A 26,987-nucleotide genomic window follows, 5' to 3' on the forward strand; every position below is an offset into this window, starting at 1 on the left:
GGAAGGTACAGAAATAATAGGTAAATATATTGATTCTCGTGTTAGAAAGTTTGAGGTGATTTTTCCCAGGTCTCGCTCGTTATCCCAGAAAGCTGGGAACCATCAGTATGACCAGAGAATCACCAAAGCAAGACGTCACCAATGGCACCCAAGAAAAGGCAAGGCAGTGTTCCTGCTCCCTCCCCTCTGAACCTGTGAAACTGCAGGTAGAAACGAGATACAACAGACACAGATATAAGCACAATGCCTGAGTGGATTGTTTCTCATATTTTATAACCCCAGGCAGTGTTTCAAGAGATGAATCTTTGTGAAGCTGAGTGGGACAAGCTAGGTTAATTTTTTTTTTTTAGATTTAAGTGTCAACATTGCAGGGCTTGGTAGAGCTCAGGCAACTTTTGGGTGATGCTGTTGCCTGCAGCCCTTCCCTGCTCTCTCAGCAGCATCACAACCCACCAGGGCTGGGGGGCCAGCAAGCCCCAGAGCCCCTGATCCAACAGATTGGGACAAGGGGACTGGGAGACTGGAACTGGGACAGGCTCTTCTGATAGAGATGGGAACAGAGCCCTGCCTTCCTCTCTGCCCACAAAGTCACATTCAATCTCAGCTAAAACGGTTTCAGCCAAATCTTTAATAAACAAATTTGTCTTAGTCTCATGTGCTGCATATCCAAAGTTTTCCTGGAACTAATTTCACCACATTATAAACTCAAGAGAACAGGGATTTACAAGAAAGGAAAATGTTGACAGGCTACTGTAGTCCATGTTGCTTTAGCAAATAAGAAAATGAATATAAATTAATGTCAGAAGCCAACAGATACTACAGAATTGCATTAGAAGTAAAACAATAAGCTTTCAGGGATTTTACTTTTAAGCTGTCAGACTAAAAATGATTTATCTTTCAAGTGCTAATCCATACAAATGGAGATGCAAAAATAAAATATGCTACTGGATCCAATTAAATCTTCCCTCCAGCTCTGCTAATGAGCAAATCTGCCTTCCCCACCTTGCCTTGAGAAGCACAGTGTATCAGTGTACCCAGAAGGCACAATCAATGTGATGCTCAAAAAAAAAAAAAAAATCACTTTTAAAATACGATTCTCCCTTGCTGGTGTGAAGCTGGAGAGACTCCATGCTGGATGTGTGGTCCAGAGCATGTGCAAGTAGAATACAGGTGAAGCAGCTGAAAAATTATCCTTCTGGAAGAGATGGGATGGGGGTTCCCAGTGCCCTGTGATGCCCTAAGACACCTGAGCAGCTATGGACAAGGATTCCCCCTCCATTTTCCAGCTCAGGCTGCTGCATTTCCCAAAATCTTCCTCTCTCAAAGCCAGCCTGTCCAGGGGCAGGTTCAGCCCCCACTGGAGCTGAGGACCAAGGGTTTCTCCCTGGCTCTGATCCAGGAGGATTCCACCACACATTTCATCCCCTCCCAGGCCCAGGGCAGCCCATCTTCCTGAAACACACACATTCCTCCAGCTCCTGGGCTTTGTAAAGCTTAAATCAATGTTTGCAAAGCTTCTGCAGCTGCTTGGATGAAAAGTGGTACCACAGTGCAAATATCACCTCATTAACAAAGAGGTTTCATGTCTTTTACAACGAAGGTTTATGGGAACAAAATCACTAAAGTTTGAGTTCATTTTGCCTGCAACCAGGGGAAGAGGAAAATAAAGCTTCATTGCTGGCTGCCTTTAATTGGGAAAGAAAATGATACACCAAAGACTTTAATTTCATTGGAACACAGCACTGCTTCAAAAGCTAGTTTGAGGATTTAGCAAGCAACAAAATTATTTTCCTCTCTGCAATTTTTAATTGAGGGCAGGCTCCCATGCCAGTGTTCTCTTGGCTTTCCTGACTTACCCTCAGAGGGGCTGGAGTCCCTTCACTACTTTTACATGCAAGGAAAAAGATGGTCTGCCCATGTAGTGTGCTTTTACTTATGTGCTGCTGTGCACAAAAGCAAGGACAAACTCAAGTTGAACCTTTCTCCATTTTGCTTTGCTCTTGTGACCTGTGCTTGTGAAAGCCCAAAAGCCTGGTCAAACATCTCCTCTCTTCCTGGGATGGGCCTGCAGAATTCCAGGATTCATCCCAGCAAAGCTCAAAAACCTCCAGCTGAGAAATGAGCCAAGGACAGCAAATCTGCCCAGTGCCACACTGAAAATGCTGCAAAAATTTGCTTTCAAGGAGCTGGTGGAGCTTTATCGGGATCCTTTGGAGCTTTCCACTGCAATGACAGCTTGGAGGATGAACAGAGCTCTGAGCTACCCGAGGTGCACATGTCCCAGCTGTGATGGACACCAGGGATGCCTGCTTGATCATGCAAGGGGAGCAGAGGCCGGGTGAGCACCAAGCTGCTCCTGAAGCTGGAGTTTCATTACACTGTGGCTTCCCAGGAGATCTTCCATCAAAGCACCCAGGATGCCACCCCTGGCACAGCTCTGAGCAGACCCCACAGGATGTGCCAACCTGGCACAGCTGCCAGATGTGTGTGGCAAGGGGGTGCCCAGGAACATGCCACCTTGCAGGGTAAGGATTAAAACACAAATTCCATCCCAGCTCCATTTTTACCTTAAGGACATGGGGAAACATCCTGCTCAAAATCTGCTTTCATCAGCTCCCCTCTGCCTGGAGGCTGAGGGAGTCTTTGCTGAATAAACAGCACTTTTGTATGAAAAATAAACTCTCAAGTCTCACAATCCTCTTTGTGCTGTAGGAGTGAGGATAACAAAGGAGCAGACTGGTGATCTGGCAGAAAACAAGCACCTACACTATTTTCTCAGCTGACTAATTGTATCCTCAAAAGGTCATGCAAAGAGAGCAAGAATATCTGACAACCCTCTGCAGAGCCAGCTGGGAATGGTCCCTCTGCTCCTGCTTTGGTACTGGAGCAGCTGATGATCAGGCTGACCAACCTGAGATGCCTCCTGCCAAAGCCTGGGTGAGTTTTTAGGCTGGTCCTAAAAACCTAACACCATGCACCCAAAGCAGAGAGCTCCAAGTCCCTCTCACTTCTCTGTCAGCAATAAAATATTTGCTGCTGTTGCTCCAATTGTCATCAGTACACACCATGGGCTCTTCTCCTTTTTATGGGTGTGCAATCAATAAGATATTAAGCAAAATTTAAAGGATTAAGGCAAAGCTTCCCTTTGTGAGCTCAGCCCATCTGGGGACAGGGGGCAGTGCTGTCTCTCCAACATGTGGCAGATCTTTCCTGACTAAACCACTGCTGAACTGGGGCAGGAAAACAGCACAAACCAAAGACAAGTGTTTTTAAGGACTCCACTTCCATCAATACAGAACATACAGTAACAAAACAACATCTGGCTGGGCTTCAGGAATATTTTTCCTGTGGGTTTTTATTGGCATGCCTCACTTTCTTTCCTTTTGGCTTTTTTTTTCCAAAACAGTGATGTCTCTTTTCCTGCAAAATTTTAAAATAAAGCCCAAACAAAGTACAAATCTCTGCATTCCTGGGCCTTCAAGATAAACCATCCTCTTTTTTTTTCTTTGGCCTGGATACATGTTTCCACTTGAGAACGGAACCTGACTGGAATGAAACGGGAGCCAAGCAAAGTGTCATCAGACTTCAGGCTGCACAAACTGCCCAGGAAAAGGCAATTCTGCACTGTGAGATGGCAGGGTGAGGGTGCTGCTCTCTCTGCATGCCAAGGAAGGCCTCCATGCCATTGTGGATCCTTCAGAACAAATTTCCTCTCCATGGAAGACCAAAACCCAAACCTGCACTCACCAGCATGATGCTGGAGACCATCACCAACCCCCAAAACTAAATAAATAAATATCAACACCATGTCCCCAGCGTGCCCAGCTGCAGAAAAAGACTGCTCCAGCAATGTTTTTACAGTCCCTAAAGATGGAGAAAGAAACTCACCACTTCTTTGATTTCAACCTCGGGGCCGGGTTGCGGGGGATGAGGAACAGGGCTCTCATGGGATGCATGTCACACAGAGCTGCAATTTGTAAAGAGAGGCATTAAATACAGCACACACATCCAACTGGGAGATGCAACTGGGAGATCACAGCTTCCTCTGAGGCTGCCAGACCCTTGTGGCAGGATGAGAGCAGCAACAAGCCCCCAGAGACACCTCCAGCACTGGAGCTCAGGTGAGGGCTGATGTCTCCATCCCAGGGCTGTGAGTTCAGGGTCTGGTGTTCCCATCCCAGGGCTCTGAGTTCAGGGTCTGGTGTCCCCAACCAAGGGCTCTGAGTTCAGGGTCTGGTGTTCCCATCCCAAGGTTCTGAGTTCAGGGTCTGGTGTCCCCATCCCAGGGCTGTGAGTTCAGGGTCTGGTGTCACCAACCAAGGGCTCTGAGTTCAGGGTCTGGTGTTCCCATCCCAGGGCTCTGAGTTCAGGGTCTGGTGTCACCAACCAAGGGCTCTGAGTTCAGGGTCTGGTGTCCCCATCCCAGGGCTCTGAGTGTCCCCAGCACTGCCAGGGTCACTGCAGGGGCTGGCTGGGGACATCTCTGCTCCTGCAGCTCCAGGTCCCCAGCACCTGCCAGGTGCTGACATCAGTGGGCCAGAGCATGGGACAGCCACACCACATGGCACAATCCTGTGCTTTATTTACTTCCATTTTCCAGCAAGGACAGCCTGAGGACAACGCTGGAACTGTGGCAGTGTGACCTGTGCAGCTGCACCCAGGTGAACCCAGTGTGTCACTATTAGTGCCACGCCAGCTCTGAGGTGTTTTACTGCTTCCAGTTCTCCATCCCTTCTTCATCTGTGTTTTATTTGAGGAAACCACGTCCCAGAGTGCCCCAGGATGTATCAGGTGTCACACAGGTGCCTTTGCTCCCTGCCCACTCTGCCCCCTGGCAGCTTTGTCCCCATGGGTGCTGCGAGCTCCAGCTCAGCAATCCCAGGAAAATCTTTGGGGTGGTGTTCCTTGCCCAGAGCTGAACTCTGGCTGGTGCTCAGCAAAGTCCAGCCTTTACAACCCAGGGGTAAAGAAGAGAGCCATGACTACTCACGGGGAGCACCTTCGGCCATCTCGATGGCTGTTATCCCCAGAGACCACAGGTCACTCTGTGGAAGAAAGCAGAGGGACATTGCCAGTGCAAGGAGGAATGCACACATTTATTTACCCTGCTCCCAAGCCTTGCTCAGCCCTGAGTCTCCTGAAGGGTCAGAGCAGAGACAATGCACCTATCTGGGAAAATCTGATTTCATGCCTCTAACACTCCTCCTTCCATCCTCTCCCTTGCCAGCAGGATCACCCAAATCCCCAGCTCCCTGTCCTCCATGCTCCTCCCCACCCCACCATCACTCCTGAGCTCTGGCTGCACTCCCAGCCCTGGCAATGAGCCCAGGGGATGGATTTGCTCTCCTGGCAGTGCAGGAGGCAGAGGCTGGACGTGCCCAGTGAGAGAAAATGAGCACAACCCATCTGCTGGACTGGGAACACGACTCAGACCAGTGCTGGTGCTTCCACCAAGGCTGGAAGGGATGGACTCTGCCTTCCACCTTCCTCTTGTACATCCTTGCCCTGCTTTCTGCCACGTCCCTGAAGTCCCACCTCACTTTTCTCCTCTCCACTTTAAGAGCTGCTCTTTCTAAACTGCCTCAAGCCTCTAAACCCACCATTTAGTGAATAAATCCCAGACAGGTTGTTTTTTCCCAGTACAGAGTCCCAAAAGCCCAGCCAGAGCTAGAGAGAGCTCCAGGAGCCAGTCACCTTTTCACATACACCCTCCAGGAAAGGCAACTTGGATTTCCAATTCCAGGGCACTTTTCCTCATTTTTAGCTCAAGTTCTCCCTCAACAAATGCTGTCCTTGCTACACATCTTTGCACCTGCTTAAAAATTCTCTCTCAAATATTATTTTCAGCCCTTTCACAGCACAGTCTCATCCATCCTTTGTTTCTGGTCAGCTGGGATTTCTGCTGCATACTTAATTATCACAGTCTTTCCACATGATTCAGCACACATGACCCCTTCCCTCTGGGTTGCCACTGAACTCCTTCCAAATTCCTAATGTGTCTTTCCATATTGAGGTGCCCAGTGTTATATGCAAGATGCCAAGTGATCTTAAAGCTGGAGGAACACAGAAAGGGATTATCATCTCTCTAAGTCTCCCAGAGAAAGCAGAAAGCTCAGCGGGAAGCACACATTTTATAATGATCTGGAATTCAGGATTTTTTTTTAATGTTTTTTTATTTTTAAGACTGAAAAGCCTTTCAGTCCATCCAGCAAAGGGATGCTGTGCTAATGTATTTGCATTGCCTTGACTTGGGAAGGGAAGCAGGCTCCCTTCTCCTCCTCCTTTTGATTCTAAGCTTATTGACAAGATATCTCTAAAGAAAAAAGGAAGACTGGCTGGGGAAAAAAACAACAAATAACCTCAACAACGGCAGGGGGGGTTCTATTTGTTCTTTTTTAAAGTGGTTTATTTATGTGAGGAGGTATTTACTGCCTCCTTCCATAGATTACACAGCCATCTCTTTCTGGCTAAGAAAACAGTGAGATCAGAGGCTTTTTGTCCAAGAGATTAAGCCTGTGAGGATTGCTTTTCTCACCCTATAAATCTCATTTTTTTGCATTCAGTATTTTAAGCCAGTCAGCCAAACCTGAGAGCATCTGATTTGCATCCCTTTTAAAAGAAATAATTATAATTTACATCCTCCCCACCCTACTTCAAAGCAGGAGCATCAGGTGCAAGGCTGTGATCCGGGGTACGGACTAATGTCCAGCGGCTCCCACACCACCAGGAGCTCTGAAAGCACCCTGCAAGGAGCGTGTCAGCAGCAATCAGCTCCTGTTCCACACCCCCAGCCACGGGAAAATGGCCAGAGCCAACTTCAGAGGCTCGCTGTGAGCATCTGATCCTCGGGGACAATGGAGGGATTCTGCTCCCGCAGCCTGTGCAGCAGCCCATGGCATATTAAGTGCCCCAGTTATTCTGGCAGGAGGAAAATCCTCAGGGATTTCAGAGGGTAGAAGTAGTCTATGAAGATATCAGTCCTTTTAAAAAGAAATAATGACAAAAAGCTGTGATTAATGAGAGTATTGCACAGGCAGCTGTTGGTGGAGAAGTGAGAGCGGCCAGTGCAGGGTGCAGCCCTGTCATGAAGCACTGCCCTCAGAAGAGCTGAGGAAATGCTTGTTGTAATTGCTTAATCAAAGAGTAATAAGTAATTGGAGATTAAACTATTTCTACATGTCCCCGTCATTAACAATTTCTGTAACCCAGAGTCTGAACTCAGACTGGAGAGCTGCTCTCTGGAAAAGCCTCAGTTCAAAAGTTGACTGATGCACTTAAATGGCTGCAAGAGAAAAGCATCATTTGACTTCTTTAAAATCATTCATTTCTCAAATATTTCTCTGAATAATCAGTAATTGCAGCCAAAATTGTATCACAATGGTGGGCTGTGGCTCTGCTACATTGGAGTGTTCTACTTTTAGAAAGCAGCTCACACCAGAGGGTCTCAAAGTCCTTTTTAAACATCACCTTGTGAAGTGACCTCTCAGCAGGCACATGAACAGAAGTACAGCAAGCTTCACATGTGCCTGAGCTTCCCCCCCAGGGTTCATGTGGCAATGCCCTGCCCTCCTCTCTGGACACACTCAGTGGACCTTAGGAGGTTTTGAGCTGGAAATTCAAGTTCTGGGACACTTCAAAAAACCAAGCGACAAAAAATCGAGGGATATTTCTACAGATGTGTGGCCAGAAACTTGTAGTAAGGCAGAAACAGGATAAACTATAATAGATAAACTATAATAAGCTCTCTCTGCTTTAAACATCAGACCTCACTGTAGTTTGAATGGGCAGGTGGGACTCCTAACCTTCTTGTGGATCTGCTGCATGGCACAGGGCTCTGTGCCACATTATAACTTAGCAGCGATGTTGTGCTGCCACTGATCCAAAAATAAACTTCAAACAGGCTGGAGAGACATGTGAAAAGTAGGTCAGCCCCCTAAACGTCTGATTGTGTGGCAGCCTTCACATCTCCCTGTGAATATCAGCCTGCAGGCCAGAGGATGTGATTTTACCCTTTCTAAACCTGACCTGACTCCTCTCCAGAGTAAATAGAGCAAATACAGCTTGTTTGACTGGAGTATTTGAATACACAGCACCAAAAAGCAGAGTAGCAGGTGGGAAGCCTGAGTCTGACACTTTCTCCACATGGGGAAAGACTCCTCACAGTAAATTTGGATACGTGAGCAGCACAACCAAGATTCAGGTTGGACCTGAACTGGCATCCCAAAATCCCACAACCAGAAAGCAGGAGGAGCCTGTGCTGCCTGCCAATGTGTTGTTCAGTGCTGCAAAGATTCCCTGAGCAGGGAGAGGCTGGTTTAGGTACCTTGAAGTCGTAGGTGGCATCGGGGTTCTCGTCGCAGGCGATGACCTCGGGGGCCATCCAGTAAGGCGTGCCAATGAAGGTGTTCCGCCTGCCCACAGTCCTGTCCAGCTGGGCACTGACACCAAAATCCACTGCAGCAGGGACACAGCAGGGCATGGCAAGGTCAGGGACAAACCCGAGCAATGCTCTGCTCCATGTAAAACATCGTGCTCGTTCAGAACAGCTCTGCACAGCCAGGAAAGGGGGACGTGGCTGAAGACATTCCTGTTTGATCTCTGCTGGCATCAACAGAGGTCAGCCAAGGACAGACCTCATCATCTGATGTCCAGGTTTTGTACAAAACCCTGTGCCTTCTCCTCCTTGCCAGGAGGCAATGAAAAGAAATCACAGCTCCTCATACTAATGAGAAACAGGGTTAGCTACATGAATAAGCAGCAGCCTTTGTTCTGTGCTTGCTCATTTGAATTGAAGCCTGCCAAATGCTGGTGGAAGCCTCATTTTTCTACCTAAATTCTTGCTGCAAATGGCAAAAATGCAAAAGACTTAAGGAGCTAAGGACCAAGGACAAAGGCCCATGAGAAATGTCAAGCAGAGAGCTGCAAAATGAAGCAAAAAATGATGAAATCAAACCAATGAGAGAAAACTCTATGGTCCACTAACTGCACTTTGCACAACACAATGGCTAGAGATTTGCCCTGGAGAATTTCCCCTTGGAGAGGAATCCTCACCAGCATAAAGTCCAATGGGCTGGTGGTGCCATCTGTTAAGCCAGGGGTTTATTCTGCTGTAGAGGGAGAGAGGAGGCACGGGAAAACCAGACTTGCACCACACCTGACCAGTGTGAGGGCTCTTTCATCACCAACATAAATTAACTGTGCAAAGACAGCCTCAATAACATCAATATTGGACAAGTGAGGATGTGAAGACACAATCTCCACTGATCTGCGGCCTTCCATATGATCTCCACACCAATGCCTGCTCCTCTCCAGGGTGACTAACAGGGTGCACAAAATTCAGAGTAGTTCTTGCAAATTCAACCCCTCCATCAGGTTAGCTGGAAAAGGAGTCTGGATGATGTCATGCTAAACTGAAAATGGATTATTCTCCAGGACACTGCTATACAGCTGTGGGGAAACAGCCACTGACAACATCTGGTGGTGATCACAAGGCAATTTTCAATCCAGGGCATGAAAAATTGGTGTTGGTTGCTTAACCTGTACCTGGTGGCAGAGCTGTCTGAGCAGAAACACCACTGCAGGTGCATCTCTGCAAGCAGAACCTGGCCATCAACCCCTGGCAGTGTGAGGCACAGCACTTGGTCAACACCCAAGGTCATGCATCAAAGCCAACATAACAAAGCCCAGAGAGAAGCTCTTGGTACCCATCCTCTTTCTTCAGGTCATGCACAAGCCAGTTTGGCTGCTTCTCCCCAGCCAGCCCACCTGCAGTTTCCAGGAGCTCTAACCCACTCTTACCTAGTTTCACTTCTGCATTTTCTGTCAGCAACACGTTCTGTCCCTTGATGTCTCGGTGAATTACTTTGTGCTGGTGTAGATGACTCAAGCCCTGGAGAATTCAGAGAAAGGTTAGAGGAACCCAAGTTCAAAGTATGTTATTTTCTGACATTCCTCCTCAACCAATTATGCTCCAGAAATGAAAGGTTCACAGTTGGAGTTAAGCACTTGAGAATGTTTTTGTTTATCACAGGCTCCAAACACTGTCCCATGTCCCATGCTGGGAGGACAGGCCTGGCGAGGAGCCTGCCCATTCTGTGGAGTTTTAACCCAATTTTTCCCATTCCAGCAGGAACCTGTAATAACCCAAATTCTTCTATCACTCCAGACATGATTTCCTCCATGTGCTCCCTTGCCTCAGGGAGCCATTTCTGTGGCAGAAATAATAGAATGGGTTTGTCCCCCTTTTCCATTTCCATCATCCAGAAACCAAAGAAAACAATTCTCTTGTTATATCGGTCCAATAAACTGGATTTCAGTACACTGAGAAATTTGTATTAAAAAAGCTACCATGCAAATACAAATATTATAACTTGCACATATCCCTAATAGAGATATAGCTCAAGTGAAAAGCCTGTCTCAAAGGCTAAAGGTAAACTAGCTTTGCTGTTGTGCTGGTTTATTAGCTCATTAATTTCTTTTCGCAACCCACATTTTTATTTCATTAATTTATTATTTCAGTTTTAAAGCAAAATCCACCCAGATTGCCAGCTTAGGAAAAATATGGATTACTTCAAAAACTAATTTTGCACTAGGTTTGCATTTCACATTAAACATTCATATTTGAGGAAGAAAAAGATTTCAGCTATCGTTTCTGATAGCTATTAGTAATTTTATGCTTGTTACCTTGGGAAAACTGTGGAACAGATTATATCTGTATAGGAGTCCTTTTTTTAGCCATATTATACTTGATTACAGGCACCTTTCAGCATTTGAGGCAAAACAAAAATTCCACAGGATTTCAATAAATCCTTTAACAACCTGGGATTGAGCCTCGTGTTAGAATTCCAACTGTTCACCACTGTCTGAACCAAGGCTGAGCCACGTTCTGCAGTGTGAAGCTGGGAGCCTTTCCTCACCCCACACCCCACAGAGGTCACCCACCACCACCCCAATGTGTGGCCAAAATGCAGTAGGTGACACCCAATGCTGGCCCTGGGACATGAGTCAGAGGCTGGCTTTTGACTCACTGCCAGGACTATTTTAAGGAGCAGGCTCATGGAGCTCATACACTAAAAATAAGCCCATGTAACTGTGCCCTCCTGGCACTGAAAGCAGTGTCCATGCAAAAGCTGATGAGTTACAGCACCAGCACCTCCTGCACATCACTGTGGTGTGGGCAGTGGCATTCAGGGTCAATGCAGAAATGCTGTGTCACCTCTGGACACCCATGGCAGGCTCAGTGTTGGGCACATCCATTTGGAATGGTCATTCTGCCTCATTTTCATTCATAGAATCAAACAATTGTTCAGGTTGGAAAAGACCTTTAAGACCACAGAGTCCAACCATAACCCTGACAGCTGCCAAGGCCACCACAAAACCATGTCCCTAAGTGGCACAGCCACTCTTTTAAATCCCCCCAGGGATGGGGATCCATCCTTTCCTGGACAGCCTCTTCCAGTGCTTAACAATCCCTTTGATGAAGAAATTTTTCCTAAATCTCCCCTAGTGTGACTTGAGGCGTTTTCCTCTCATCCTATCACTTGATAGCTCTTGCGCAGATTTCCTTCACATGCCAAATATTCCTGCTTCCTCTTGAACAAATCTTTGGCTCACACAGCAATAGATTTTAATGTAGGGCAACCATTACAACCCCATCCTCTAAGCTCAGCAATGCAAACTGCAGGAAAGTCTTTGCTGAAGCTGCCAGTTCCCAGTACATGAAACTCTGGCACGGCCCATTTTAAGACATCTCAGTCAAACATTTGTACTGTGAGTATAAAAGCTGCAGCATCCTCATTAAAATCAGATATGTGGATTTAATAAAAAATAGGATGCTTTTTAATCATGAAGATTCTTCTTTCCACAGACTTTATTAGTCCTCACCTTTCTGCTAACTACAAACGTAATTCAAACGTAAATAAATCTTTGCCCTTTAAATACTAATAGGAGATTATATTTTTGTTGAAGGAAAAAGAGGGTTAAAATTCAGGCAACTAACAGAGCTAAAGGGCATTAAGCAGGGCTTATTTATTATGCATCATACAGGCACATGAATCATTCACGCCTGCTGGCAGCACAGAGGCTCCAGCCCATGGCAGCGCAGCATCCACGAAATCTGCGGAGCCAAAGGCTTCCTGTGTCCCCTGAGCCCTCAGCTGCCACCTTCCCAACAACACCCAGCTCCCCCTGGACACGTACCCGCAAAATCTCTCTGCAGATGTAGGCAATCCACTCCTCCTTCAAGGTGTTCCCCTTGGTGTTCTTGATGAGGTCGGTGACGGAGCCCGCGCCGCAGAACTCCATCACCAGCTGCAGAGGGAACAGGAATGGCATTAATGACATAAATGTTGTGCAGTGACACCAGCAGCAGCATCCTGACACCGGCACTGCTTCTGTGGGGACCCCATGGTGCTAACAGAGCCATTGGAACATCATCCTGGACCTATCAGCTTGCAATCCATTTGGGGTTTGAGAGAAAATGAAACAGTAAAACGCTTGAAAGGCTTGAGAGGCTTGTGGCCCTCCAGAAGACTGGGAGCAAGAAACAGGAATCAATCCAGTGCTGAAAATCAGTGAAAGAGATCAGAATCTCAAACCCTACCCCTACATGCCCTATTTTGTACTTCTGATCAATGTTAGTATCAACAGCAATAAAACAAAACTCTGCCTCTTGCATGCAAGTTCTTCAAACCTGAAAATACAAAGGCACCGAGGCAGATATTTGAAAGCTTCCTATGATTTAGAAACCAGGTGTACTTTTCAATTTTTATTTTTTATTTAACCAGACAGACTTTGGTTGTGACCATGTCTTTGAGCAGGAAACCTCCTTTGAGGGGAAGGTTACCAAGCAGTGTCAGACTTCCCAGGAGAGAGCTGCTGCCCTACTGCTCAGGCTGGTTCCACCATGACTGGCCACTTGTACCACTTCCAAGATTTTAGAATATCAAATATAGAAATGTAATGATCTAACCCTGCCCAAACTTAATCTTCCTTGTACAACTGTGAAATAAACACTACAAAAATAGCACAGGATGTGAGCCTGCCTCCCTGGGATTTCGCAGACCCCAGGGTGTGCAGGAGCCATCAGCGTGCTCCAGAAAGTGAGCACAGCCCCTGTGTGCAACAAGCCTCCTCCAAGGCCTGGACAAGTGCCTTCCTCTCTGATGTGAAACCATGTTTTTCAATTAGATCTGCTTCCTACTTGAATACATTCCCTTGCCAGATTCTTCAATGTGCATGTTTCAAGTTTCTTATCACATGAGGCTTACATGGCATTTAACGTTCTCCAAGCAAGTGACATCATGATTAAAAGCACAGGCCAAGAAGAGAATTAAAACAGCAGAAGGGTTACTCCTGACCAAACTGCACAAATGCAGTGATTTAGGACTATCATAAATTATAATGATCATAAAATCCAGACACAGGACTGCCATAAACCTTCAGGCTAAATAAAACACTTGAGCAGACTATACCTTACTTGGCTTTGACCAAGGACAGATAAGCACCAGAGAGGGAGAAGAACAATGAAGTTACTACCACAATATCAATTTATGAACACTATGGGTATGTTTAGGCTGGAAACCAACAGTCTTACAGGAGAAAAATTAAAATGAGCATAAGTTCTTGCTGATTTTAGGGCAGAGTTTAATACACTTAGAAAAGGCTTCAAAGGGCACTTAGATACTGAAATACTTTCTCACAAATCTCATAGCTCTGGGTGAGTGCTTTGCCCTCACACACCTGCCTCATCACCAATTTTCTTAAGGGATGAAGCCATGATGGAGTAAGACAATAAACTGGAAACGCATATTGAATTTATATTAACTATAATTAAAATTATCATCAAGATGGGCTAAAGGTAAGATCATCTTCTGAAATTTAATTTGCAAGGACATTTATTGAAGAAGTATATTTAAATACAGTTCATTTAGCATTTACTTAGCTCTTCATACCAGAGTGACAGCAAACTTCATAAGCAAGGCAAATTCAGAAGCTGCAGCTGTAAATCACTGTGTCCTGCTGTCTCATGAATTTTTTGTTTAAAGAGCCTTTTCAGTTTTCAAATCAACCACTACTTACTCAGTTTGGGAATGGCAAGACCTCTGTTCCAATCACTGCTGGGTATTACCTGGAAGAGCTCAAACCTGAGCATCTCCAGAACACCAATTCCAATTCATCCTGCAGTGAACTGCTCCAGCTTGTCCAGAGGAACTCCCCAAATTAAATATTTTACTACACAAGACAAATCCTCCTGTGTCCCTATGCCTCAGCTCAGAAACAATTTGACTTCTTTGAAGTTACAGAAAAAAGCACACAACACCCTCAGGCTAAATGCTGCTGGAAATCAACCCTTCTGCTGTGTGTGTAAGCAGGACCTGGGTGCAACATGGTCCCATAAGCCCAGGCCACTCAAATTCCTCATCCCACCCCTCAGCCTGGCTCCCATGCAAAGGAGTCCCTCATGCCTCACACTGTGGCACCTGAGGCAGGGATGGAGCATTAAAAACACAGAGACCTTCCCTTGGGGGATCAGCAGAAAAGCTGATGCCCCTTTCAGAAACAGAAATAGCAATCAAATTGGTGTTTAGCAGCAACTAAAATATTCAGCAGTGAGACAAGGCCAGGTTTTCATTGTTTCTGTTGGTGCTGGGGTGGGAGCAGGGGGCCAGCACTGCTTTGCTCTCTCCTCTCCAACTGCAGCATCCAAGTGCTCTCACACAAATTCCTCAATAAATGACTTGCCTGCATCTCCCTGGATGTCAAGCCCAGCCAAACAAGCCATGCCCGTTGGGGAGGCAGCTGACACCAGGGATCCTGAGCAGGCTGGTGTCTTTGGGTGAGGGATGGCAGCAGAAGGAGCTGCACTCACAGTCCTGCAGTGTTTACAGCACTGACATTGCTCTGAAGAGCAGTGAGAGTTAAATAGTGCTGGATTACTGTGCCAGACAGCAGATGAAATCTGCTCTGGTAACCCTGAGCTCTCGCTCAGGGGCCAGAGGAGCAGCCCTGATCCCCTCTCACTCCCCTGGGACTGCAGAGCTTGGAGAGACTAAAGAGAGATACAGCTCAACTGAAAACTGACCCCTCTCAAATGCTTCATGATCTAATTTCTGTCATGCAAAGAATCAGCAACTGCCCAAAAATATTTTTCAGGGTATATAAACAGATTAAGAGCAATCTTGCTCAGAGCTGCACAGGTGTAACCCACTGCTTTGACAACTCATGCTCAATTTTCAACAGAGCCTTGCTGCCCCCATTTCTGCTCTGCAGATCCCTGGTGTGACTCTGTTCACATCACCCTAAAGCAATTCAGTGGGCCCCTAGAGCTCAACAGAGTGAAAAAACACATTGCAAGCACACAATCCCAGCCCTGAGCACTGCACAGCTGCAGCAGTGCCACCCTGCCCCAGGGGCTGCTCCCACATCACCCCCACACTGGCCCAGATTATCTGCTGCAGAGGACACCCCAGAGGCCACCCCACCACGTGGCTATCTGGCAGCCTGCCTATTAGCAATTTGTCCCCCTTGGTGACAGATGCAGCTGCGGGCAGGGTTGCCATGGCAGCCCATCCATCGGGGACCGTGCGGGCTCTGCCCTGCCCTGCCCTGGGTGGGCTCTGGGTTGTGCCAGCCTTTGCTCAGCCCCCCACACTCTGCACAGCCCCTGGGCCTGCTCTGTCCATGGCCCCAGGGCACAGGGGACAGCAAGGGCAGGTGACAAGTGTCCAGCTGAGTGGCACCTCCACGACCCTGCACAGGGGCACAGGGTATCGGGGTCACAGTGCCTGCAGCTTCCAGCAGCGCTCAGGGAAGGGGTCCTTTGGGATGGGGTCACCTCCCACATCCAGCTCTAAAATGAATGCTAAATTCACTTCTAAATGAAGGCTTCATCTGCCACCATTTAAAAATCACCCACCCCAAAATATCTCAACAACCTCTCCGGGTTATGCACAGCCTGGTATCCCATAGCTCAGATTTGAGAAGAGCAAGGGGAATTTATTGAGTTTAACTCTGAGAAGCAGCAGTTTACTGATTATCTGGATCCTCACATCCCTGGGAACGTCCCCAGTTTCTGCAGCCCACCCTCACCCTGTTCCCTTGCACCAGAGCAGGACCCCCTCACCTCAGCTAGAGATGCACAAACCCTCCTGAAACCCACAGCACCCCAGAATGCAACACATTATCCAACACAAGAATAAACCTACCTCATATTTTTAAATTTCTTTTTTAAATGGTCCATAAAGGTTGTCCCTATGACTTTTGCTTCCTTTTTTTTTTTTTTTTTTTTGCCTAACACAGCATATTTGTGATGCATCTGCTATAACACCCTCTGCACAGCTCCCTAATTTCTGGAAACAGGGTTGTTCAGTGAGCTTGAGCTCATCTTTCAGGGCAAGTGGCTGCTGTGGAATGGAGCAGCAGCACTGACAATACCTCATGTCGGAAGCCTGCCACGTTTCTGAGAGATTTTAATCTCCTCTGAAAGAGTTCCCTATTTTTTATTTCCGTATCAGCCTCCCGAGTGTCGATAAAAAGAATTACTTGGGCATTATCAGAAACCGTTTTATTCCAACAAAGAGCCAATGAAAAATAAACAAGCCTTTATCTGTGAGGCAAAGACTGATAGAGTTCACAGGAGCCCTAATTCAATCAGATCCTGAAACAACAGCTATTTAACACAGTGGCACCTGCACACCTCTCCTCCAGGGCTGGGGAGCTTTCCCAGGAATGCCTCCACCATCCCAACACTGGGCACAGACTTAAAAACCCCCTCACATGGGTAAGGCAGAATTTACTGGATTTACAACTCTGTGAGGAAATAAAGACTTTTTCAACCACAGGACAACATCCAGGTCGTTGTACTGATAACACAGCCTTCTCTCCAAGAGACCTCCAAGGAAAGCAGGGTCCTACACTGCTGCTCTGATGGCCAGAGGCACTGCAGGCTGCTGCTCCAGAGATTCCAACCAGCACAGCCAAGCTCAGAACACAGCACAACAACTTTAATTAATTTTACAGCAACGACCAGAGCCCTGACTCGTGGTGCCACTGCCCTGCCCTGAGCACCAGCTGCTGCTGTGGGAGTGGGCTCTGATGCTCTGTCTCTCCCCAGGGATGGAGCAGATTCAAACTCCATCCTCCCTGCGCTGGGAATGCTGAATTAATAACCAAGAAGGCCCCGACAAGGGAAGCAGCAGGAGGAGGCAGACGAGGATTTGTGGAGATGCAGAGCAGCTCGATGCCCTTCAGCAACATCAGCATCTCCACCAAAGTGTCTGAGCAGCCACAGACACCCCTGACCTCCCCTCACTGTCCCCTCCTCTTTATCTGCCTGCACAGGCTCCATGAAATGTGAATTACAAGAGGCACCACCAAGAGCTGGCAGGAATCACCCTCAACCTCCATCTTCCCAGAGATGTTCCCAGCTCCCTCCAGCTGCCAGAAGATGGAATGATTTCCAACATGACTATTGTAATAAAGATATTGCTAATGACACTTCAGAACAAAAATGGGTTTACAATCAGCCTGCAAAGATTTGATGGCAAAATGGAGATGTGTTTTGCAGTGCAGCAAGAGCCTGATCAAAGCCATGGCTTTGAAGAAGATGAATGCAAAATAAGGGGTTCTGTGTAAGCTGGGTGCTGGTAAGAGGACAATTCAGAGTAAAAAATCTCTATTAAATCCCAGTTATTTTAAAGAAAAGAAAGCAACTTACCCAGAGCTGATCATCCATTCCTGGTGGGTTCTTTTTAATAAAAGCACCATAATATGTAGCAATATTTCGGTGATGGGAATACTTCTTCAGCATGTTAATTTCTTGTTTGATCTCTTCCTCTTCATCCTGGGATGAGGTGAAAAGAAAAGAAAGACAAAACCAGAGGCATTAGGAGACTGCACTTCACAGGGTCTGAGCTGTCTTTGCACATGGGTGAACTTCCAAGCACCCCATTCCTGCCTGACATCCCAGGGGGTTTTTTGCACCATTTTTTACAGCCACTTTGCAGTGGATTCTGTGAGCTGCTCTGGAGACTCATGTTGCTGTGAGGCTCAGCCATACCTGTGCTACCCCAGTGATGCATTAACACACCCTCACAGACACACCAGAGGTGTTTTCCTACAAACCACTGCATAGCAGAAGGGCTGCTGTGCTCCCAGCTCTCTGGCACATCACTCCTGAAGACCTCTGGAGATACCAGGAGTTGCTGGTGGTGGGGTGGCACCACATGGGGAACAGGCAGGGGCTGCCTGCCCACAAACTCCATCGGGATAACCCAGTCCTGGTGACAAGCACCATTCCAAGCTGTCCCAGCTCCTTTCTGTCCCACCTGCAGAGTGGCTTTAGCTGAAGCAGCAGAGGCAGAGGAGCCACACTAATACCTGTTCTGATGTCCCACCTCTTTGTTCTCACACCCACCAAAGGTGCCCTGGTTTTATTTTAAGCTGACTGAATTCCAGCCCCCTGTATTTGCACAGGAAGCACTCAGCACCTTGATGTCAGCCAGCTTTGGTATAAAGGACCAGAAGGGCTGCTTGTTCTTTATTCTCCTTTATTCCCCTGTGTCCCTCACCTGCCTCTCCTGACCTCAGTTTTACAAATGGGCAAAGGACAAGGACCCAGAGAGCAGCAGAGCTGCAGGAGCAGCTTGTCCTGAGGAGCAGTGCCCCCTGACCAGGAGTCACCTAACACAGACAGAAACACATCTCTCTTCCCAAAATACCATCCAGGGAACAACAGCAAAGGTGAAGACAGGAGGAAAAAGTACGAGAAATATCTGGATGGAGCTTGCATAAACAACCTCCAGTTTTATTTTTGGTAAGAACAGGGAGGGTATAAGCACCAAAGAGGAGGAGGAACAGGCTCAAACATTACAAAGGAAACCAGGGGACTATTCTGGAAGAACCTTTATCACCTCTCTTCAAGCAGTCAACACAACTTTGCTTGTTTTCATTTGTCCAGGAAACCAGAGCACATAACATGAAGGTTATCAGAGATGATTCTATTAATTGAAGCCCTAAAAAGCAGCTGGATGCTCAACAGTGCTGGGAGCAGTGCTCAGCACAAAATCCCTCCAGCTCTGAGCACCCATCCAGCTTTTCAGTCATCCCTCCATTCATGCCTGGCTCTCTAGGAAGAAATGGAGGCAAGCCAGAGGGACACTTGGTCTGAAGTTTTATTTTGACTCCATCTTCAAGCTGAAGAACTCAAAATGGGTGGAAAAAGCCTCCTAAGCATAAGAACTGTGGATGACACCTGAGGACATGTCTGCATGGCCAGGCTCAATTTTGACTCCATCTTCAAGCTGAAGAACTCAAAATGGGTGGAAAAAGCCCCCAAAGCATAAGAACTGTGGATGGCACCTGGGGATGTGTCTGCATGGCCAGGCTCAGGGGCTCCAGCCCAAACTCCTGTTCCAAGCAGGACTACTGAGAACGATCATCCTCAACAAATCCAGAGAGGTAGGGATGGAAATGGAATCATCACAGCAAGCTGCTGCAACTACTCCAATCCCAAATCCAACAAAAGCCACAGGCCAGGCTCTGCTGCCTCACTCTGCCTCCATCAGCTGATTCTGTGACATCCACTGCTGGATGTGGGTCATGCAGCACACAGCAGGACCAGCCCTGGACAATGGATCTGAACCTTAACTCAGAGAGAGCAGCTGCCCAAACTGATGAAGTGCTGCAATGTGAGGACCTCTATTCTGCAATCTTCCCAAGCAGATAATTAGTAAGAGCAGAGATGAGTTAAACAAAGCATGATTGTCAGGAGCCTGTTGGGGTTTAGCGCGAAGCACGTGGCCAGGATGAAATGCGGTCTGGGAGCTCGCTGAACACAGAATCATCAGGTTTGGGGGATGGAAGAGACCTTAAAGATCACCTAGTTAAACCCCCCCAAATGGGCAATGACACCTTCCACCAGAGCAGGTTGCTCCTTTTCTCCAATATCTTTCCTTGGAAGCATTTTAAAACAACTGAATTAAGGGTGGATTCAAATCTAAGCTTGTGTTTGGCCTCAGAGTAATATTTTGATTTCTCAGCTAAAATTCATTCTAGCATCAGGCTTCATCCCATGGGAATTTCACTGCTATTTATGCCATGGGTTTATGCTTGGTGAGTTTGCCTATTCCCTTGGAGCCTGCTTCCCACGAGAACAAGATAAATGGCACTTGTACATACTACAAGTAAACAGGAACAAATCTCATTCACATTTACAGACTGATTTCCACACACCATTTCACCTGTTAGCACCAAAAATAACCTGGATCAAGGTCCCATAGATATTAATACCACACCACAACATCTAAGGTATTTCAAAACAGATTCCCAAGGCCAGCTGACTGTTCTCACAGAGAGTCATTTCTGCATGTGCTGAGCTCCTGTAAGCTACCAAAACATTAACTCAAAAATTAAGGTGGGTAGATTGTGATCTAGTCCTAATTTTGAAAGGTGTTATTCCAGTCAAAAAAAAAAAAAAGACAAAACATAATGAAACACATTCTTACTCCCAAGCCTGGCATTGTTTCCAGTGCAGGAACTTTGGGAGGGATAGTACTGCACTTAGGAAAAAAATACTCAGGAAGAAAGCATCTTCATGTCATGCTCCAAAATGTATCTCTGTTTTTAAATAATTTTTTCTTTTGCGGCAACTGGGAAATGGTGAAAGCATCCTTTCCCTATAATTTTGTTATTAATTTATTGATTTGTAAATTCTCGGTTCTCAGTCTGACACAAGTTTCAAAAGAGCCACATTTGAGACCAGGGTGGTGTGGGTTTTTTCCTCTTTATCAGTAGGATGCACAGGAATTATTCAACTTGCCTCGTGAAGTTATTCATTACAATAATTGCAACATATTTTTGGTGAACAAAAGCTCTTCAGTGATAATCACACATGCAGAGAAACAGAAAGGAGATATGAATACACGATCCTGTTGCTACTTTTGACAAAATCATGTACAATAGGACAAGAGGGAATGGCTTTAAATGGACAGGGGGCAGGGTTAAATGGGATATTGGGAAAAAATTCTTCCCTGTGAGGGTGGTGAGGCCCTGGCACAGGGTGCCCAGAGAAGCTGTGGCTGTCCCATCCCTACAAGTGTCCAAGGCCAGGTTGGATGGGGCTTGGAGCAGTTTGGGACAATGGAAGGTGTCCCAAGGCAGGGATTGGAATTGGATTATCTTTAAGGTCCCTTCCAACCCAAATCATTCTATGATCTTTTCCAGAATTTAGTAGGGTGTTTAAAAGAGCCACTGCTGGAACTGGACGCTGCTTTGCTTCAGCATGAAGTACTTAATTTCCAAAACTCTTCCAGATGTATTTTTTCCTCACATATTTATTAAAACTAAAACCTCATAATGGCACATATCCTATTAAGACAAAGGCAATTTACATCCCAGGAAACATCAGTCTTCCACCCACCCCCACACATTGTCACACCCCATCCCCTTTCCCCTCTTATCTGTAATTTAAGGATGCAGAAGGAGGAGGATACATTACCCCGGTGACGTCCATAACCTTAATAGCAGCAAGCTGGCCTGTTTTAACATGACGACCCTGCAAAAGAAAAGGGAGAAATTTGTTTGGTTTTGCTCAGTGACAATGTTTTCCTCGCAGTGAACAATATCCTTAAACTATCTCCTCGCCCTGGCAGCATCCATGCATTATTTGTTGCTTTTTCAAGAGCATCTTCACAGCAGCCATGATGAGAAAGCAATTCCCTCCCCTTCCTCCTGCCACTACAATTAATTAGTACAGGGCCTTCAGTGCTGTGTTTTCCTGGCAAACAAGTGCTGGAAATACCCTTTAATGCTCAGCCATGCACAAAGAACCAGCTTGGGGCCTCTGCTGAGCACAGAGCATGACTCTGCTGGAAATGAGAGGATGGGAATGTGCTGGCTGGGGTACCCACACTGCCTTCAGCACACCTGGGTTCCATCCCAGCTCCCTGGGCACACACCAGGGACCCCTGCCCTGCAGGGCACCATATTCACCCTGCCCAGTAATTTAATTCTTTACAGAAAGACTTGATGAGTGGGCTAGAGAGGTTTTTACAATTTTCAGCCACTGAAAAAACCAGCAAATCACTGCAATGAACTGTTTGTTGCACAGTGCTCGACTACATTAATCCTAATGGGAAAATGCCTGGGAGAGATGGTGAAAATATAAAAGAGCTCCAACTATTTATGAGGCCTTAAAACCAACACAACTGCTATCAAGCAAGTCAAATCCCAGCCTTTCCTCCTTTCCTGAGAAACTGATCACCCAACATCACATCCAAATTGCTCGTATCAAATCATTCCCACCCCCAACTGCAGGACATGTGCTCTGCTTCCAAACCAGGCTGCCTGAGGAAAAGATGATTTTCCTCCAGGAAAGGCAGCAAATGCTGATTCTCACAGGAGGCAAAGGGAAGCATCCCTATTTTCCAGTTTGCATCCCTATTTACTGTGGAGCTGCCCAAGGCCCCATCTTGTGAGATACGGTGTGGAAGACACAGAGGCAGTGGCAGCTCCTGCCCTGTCCTTGGTGTCTTAATTGATAATTAACACACCAAGGACAGAACCAGCAGCAGAGACAAAGAGGGATCAAGCTGCAGAGTGGCAGAAACAGGGAAAAATAGAAGCTTTTCCTGAATTGGAGGCTCCTCCTGCCCCCACAGCAGTGTGTGTTTTGATGAGCTGGGGTGTGTGTCAGGTCTCCCATCCCTCCTGCAGACTGGAGATGGTCTTTCACACCACCTCAGCTCAGGAACCCTGAATTACCAGACATGGGAACCTCTCCCTGGTCCCTGAGGTCTCCAGGCACGGCGCTGGGAAGCAAACCCATGCGCCGGCTGTGGAGCAAGGCAGCATCATCCTCTCCAAATTTATGACTTCACCAGGAAGCCAATTCACCCACCAGGGCTCCTCGCTCATTTATTAACACAATTTATACGTCCTCAGCAAGCCCATGTTCTAGCAGAGGAAAAAGAGCTTTACTTTAAAGAGTGTGCAACACAAAAAGTAATGAAACAAGTGCAGCCCAGCAGCCCAGGCTGTAGCTGAAGCATCCCCTGGATGTGGCTGTGGGGAAGGAGGGGCATGTCAACAGACACCATCTATTTAGACAGCATGATCTGCAGAAACAAATCCTCCTCTTCCTAAATTTGTCCTTTTTGGCTTGCCCAGGAAGTGCCCACGTGTACTGACACTTTAATTAAAGCCCACAGAGCACCAGCAGGGTAAACACTTGGACCATGGCATCCCCATCTCCCACGAGCTGGAGGAGGAGGAGGGGGAAGCAAGCTGGAGCATTTCAAACCATGATTTAGGAGTTATACCTCCTTCATGTGATGCACCACCACCTCATTTTGTATTTTAAGGAAATGCCCTGGCTTTGCTGGGGGGAAGTGCTCCTGCTTCCCTCAGTACCAGCCAAGGGGAAAGGGATCCCTGTATGCTCACAGCATCCCTCTCCCAGGAATCTGCTGCCTCCTTGCACACCTCCCAGACATTTACAGACAATGGTAAGAACTTAATATCGTGTAAACGTTTACCAAAACAAAATAAACCACTTGGAAACATATGTTAATGTAAGCCATGAGGGGCACTTAGTCACGCAAAAATCAGGCGGAGTAGAACCAGTAAGTGCTCACCCTGGGATATTGTAGCAAAGGTTTGCTTTTTCTATAGTTTGTTCACAATAATGGATTGCAGAGCTTCACCCTGGCAGATGAAGCCATCCAGGGAAAACAGGCATCTCCTCAGCAGTCAACCATCCCCTTTAATTCAACCTACTGCTCAGCACTGAGACTTGCTGTGAAACCTTCATAAACAGCTTAGAAAACCCAGCTGATTTTTACCCTACTGCAGATGTCCTTGAATTTGCAATAAAGATACAGACAGGCTGCAGGAAGACACCAAGAACTGGAAGTGAGAGATGCAACAGAGGAAATAAATCAACATCCAACCTGTACCCATTAAAAGGTGCCATGGCAGCAATAAACCCCTCTGACAGCATCAGCCACCTCTGGCACCTTGGCCATGCAGATTCCAGTGCCTGTGCCCAAAGCCTGGAAGCAAGTCCAGAAGCACCCATGCCCCTGCAGTCTCTCCAAATTATCAGTTGGATCAGGAAGTGGAACCATCTCTGCCAAAGCCAAGACAAGCTGAAATTGGGAATTAATTAATGTCAAGTGTTAAATTGTCCAGTGTTAATCTGTACTGCTGCAAGGAAGCTACAAAAGAGTACTGACGTATCAATACAAGAGAACCACCAAAAAGCTCTGTTGTGATGCTTCTACCTCCTGTGTGTCCTCCACCCACCAAAACTTGTTGGTTTTTTCCTTTAAACCATCACCACAGCAGTGTTTTTTTCCCTTTAAACATTGCACACCATCAGCCACCACCTATCCAAAAACCACATTAAGACTGAGCCCTACTCCTGCTCCCTTACGCAACTCTGCCTCCTCGACACCAAAGATGTGGCTCAAAACAGGCAAGAAGTGTTGTGGTTCAACAGAAAATCTCTACTTTTTCAAAAGTCCTCCACTCTGGTGCCCCCATGGGCATGGGAGAGGGCTACAATGGCATAAAACATACAGCAGGAAAACTGAGCTGCTAAAGCATTTCCCCCTCTCCAGATTTGCTGTCAAGGTTCACTTGGGTACAAACCCACATTTCAGCCTCAGGATTATTCAAGCATGATCTTCAAAGCTGCCACAGTTTTTAATTGAACATCCATCTGAGCATAAACTCATGCTCCTAATTACTCTCAAAATGTTATATCAACTATCACTAACTTGATAATGTCAAGTATTAAGACTAATTTCTACAAATGAAGCAAGCACCACAAATTTTTTCTTCAAAGGTTGTGGTCCTCACACTCCATAAAGTGTAATGGACCAGCACACAATCAGAACATTGGTAAATGCTTTTAAACATCAATTGGTGCATTCAGGCATTATGTTTACTAAATAAATAAACCCTGGCCTCAATACCAGCCTTTGTAGACAACAACTGCATATCCTGGCCCAAAACTGAAGCCCACATTTTAAGGACAGAAAGAGGATGATTGATTGTTGCTTTTTAAAATTTTCCTTGCACAAGCATGAATTTCACCTCTAAGCAAAACCTGCAGTTTCTGTACCCAGAAATGTATTCCATCATATTTACTTAACTCGTGCTGTCGGCTTTTATTCATCCCACAAAATAAATGACCCACCACCTGCTGCAGCCAGTGGGACACGACAGAATTGTCACTTTGCTGGGAAATGCAGAGCTCCCACGTCCTTCTGCCAGGCAGAGCAACATCTCTTACACTTCCCAGCCTGGACATGCACCAATGCCCCATGCACACAAAATCCCCACTGCAGCCACTCAATGGAGTAACCATGTTGTATGCCTGATGTTTTACAGCAAAACACTTAAAATCCAACCATTTTGCACTGCCCTTAGTAGTGCTGCATGTAAATATTCAAATGAGTGGGATCTTGCAAGGCACTGCTGAAATTTCAACATGCACAGCCCTGCTGGGACCAGGCCACAATGTCAGCCCTCCCCACTGAGGAACACTGTGTCTCACACAGAAATCTCAGTGAGACAAACAACAAAAACTCTCATAAAATTCCAAATATCACCACTTTGGCTGAAGAGAATCCTCCCAAATAAATTTCTTCAATTTCATTTCTGTTGCAGTTAAAATACTGAGCCTGGTGCCAGCAGCCCAACCATCACCCATTCTACTGCCCAACCCCTGCCTCCAAACCCAGCACATCCTCAGCATCACCACATCCTTCATGCTCTTCCTAGAACAATCTCACCACAGATTTTACCAGGTTAGAAGTCACCAGCTCACTTTTCTGTGTCCACATATAATTTTTGCTAAATGCTACAAAAAACTCTTTGCCCAGCCCCACTTCTGCACACACACTAGTCAAGGTGTCCACTGCTGAGTCCCATCTCCTCCAGATTCTGCTTCAGCATCCAAGACCTTCTGCAGTTCAGATCTCCTAGGATGGGCCAGAACCTCTCACAGCCTCATGGTCTAGGTCCTGCCAGTTCTCTTCCTGTAGTTCAAGGCAATCCAGGGACTCAATCCAAGATTTTTAGCATGCAGGCACTTCAGCACTAATGCACTTGAAAACTGCATCCAATTTTTCCTGGGAGAAGGAGCTTTGCCTTCCGACAGGAGCTGTGAAGCTGAGCTGCCATCCTGCTGTACATTAGACCATTTTATAGCACCTGGCATGATTTATTCTCAGCTTTTACAGAGTACAGGCACATTTATGTACTTGGTTTCCCATTGAAAACAATCTTGAGGGTGCCAAAATCCCCTCTCCAGCTAGTCTGAGGGGCTAAAATACTTACTGTGTAAAAAATAGGCTTATTTTAGTGTGAAAATTCAGCAATCTCCAAAACAAGCTGGCTAAAAATGACGTACCCAAGCTTTGCACTTGGTTTACAGATCTCTTCAAATACATCTGAAATAAATCCATGTATCTGAGAAGGCAGTTAAAACATTGGAGGCCAGCATAAGAAAAACTGAGTCATGTAACAGGATGGGGAAAATGTTTATTTTAACAAAGAGTAACATATCTCTTTGATTAAAACAGAACCATCATGGGCCAAACCTTATTGTTGCTGCCTGCATTTAACTCCAGTATAGGAGTGGGATTTCAAGCCACTGGGGCTGGAGAGCAAGCCCTCACCCTGCCCAGGGGTTCAGCCCCATCTCTCTGCTTTACTACAGCAGGAGCTGGCCACAATGGCAGCATCCTTCCTTCCATCTCTCCATCATTTCCTGTCCCACAAACAGATTTGCAGATCTTCAGAGTGATCCCACTGCCTCAAAGCACCAAAGGAACACATCTGACTTGTTGCAGTTCCTTTCCACCTGGGGCAAACCCCACTTAAAACAGCCCCTGTTTCCCCAGACTTCCAACACTCTGCAAATGGCATCCTCCAATAAACATGGCACACCTGAAACTCCAAGAAATGGAAAACCTATG

The 26,987-nt window shown here is 46.5% G+C and overlaps 1 protein-coding gene across 4 annotated transcripts in view; it reads right to left on the reverse strand.

The window, feature by feature from the left end:
• Nucleotides 1-26,987, reverse strand: part of TNIK (TRAF2 and NCK interacting kinase) — a 145,420-nt gene that overhangs the window by 49,736 nt on the left and 68,697 nt on the right. For all 4 annotated transcript variants that reach the window (XM_058031366.1, XM_058031364.1, XM_058031363.1 and 1 more), the window contains exons 3-9: nt 21,497-21,553; nt 17,717-17,842; nt 12,199-12,309; nt 9,799-9,889; nt 8,324-8,454; nt 4,991-5,045; nt 3,889-3,967 (exon numbers count right to left, since the gene is read on the reverse strand). In XM_058031366.1, coding sequence (XP_057887349.1) covers nt 3,889-3,967; nt 4,991-5,045; nt 8,324-8,454; nt 9,799-9,889; nt 12,199-12,309; nt 17,717-17,842; nt 21,497-21,553 — 650 coding nt within the window. The remainder of the gene's footprint in view (nt 1-3,888; nt 3,968-4,990; nt 5,046-8,323; nt 8,455-9,798; nt 9,890-12,198; nt 12,310-17,716; nt 17,843-21,496; nt 21,554-26,987) is intronic.

The sequence above is a fragment of the Melospiza georgiana genome, chromosome 10 (genome assembly GCF_028018845.1).
Source record: "Melospiza georgiana isolate bMelGeo1 chromosome 10, bMelGeo1.pri, whole genome shotgun sequence".
Classification (NCBI taxonomy): domain Eukaryota; kingdom Metazoa; phylum Chordata; class Aves; order Passeriformes; family Passerellidae; genus Melospiza; species Melospiza georgiana.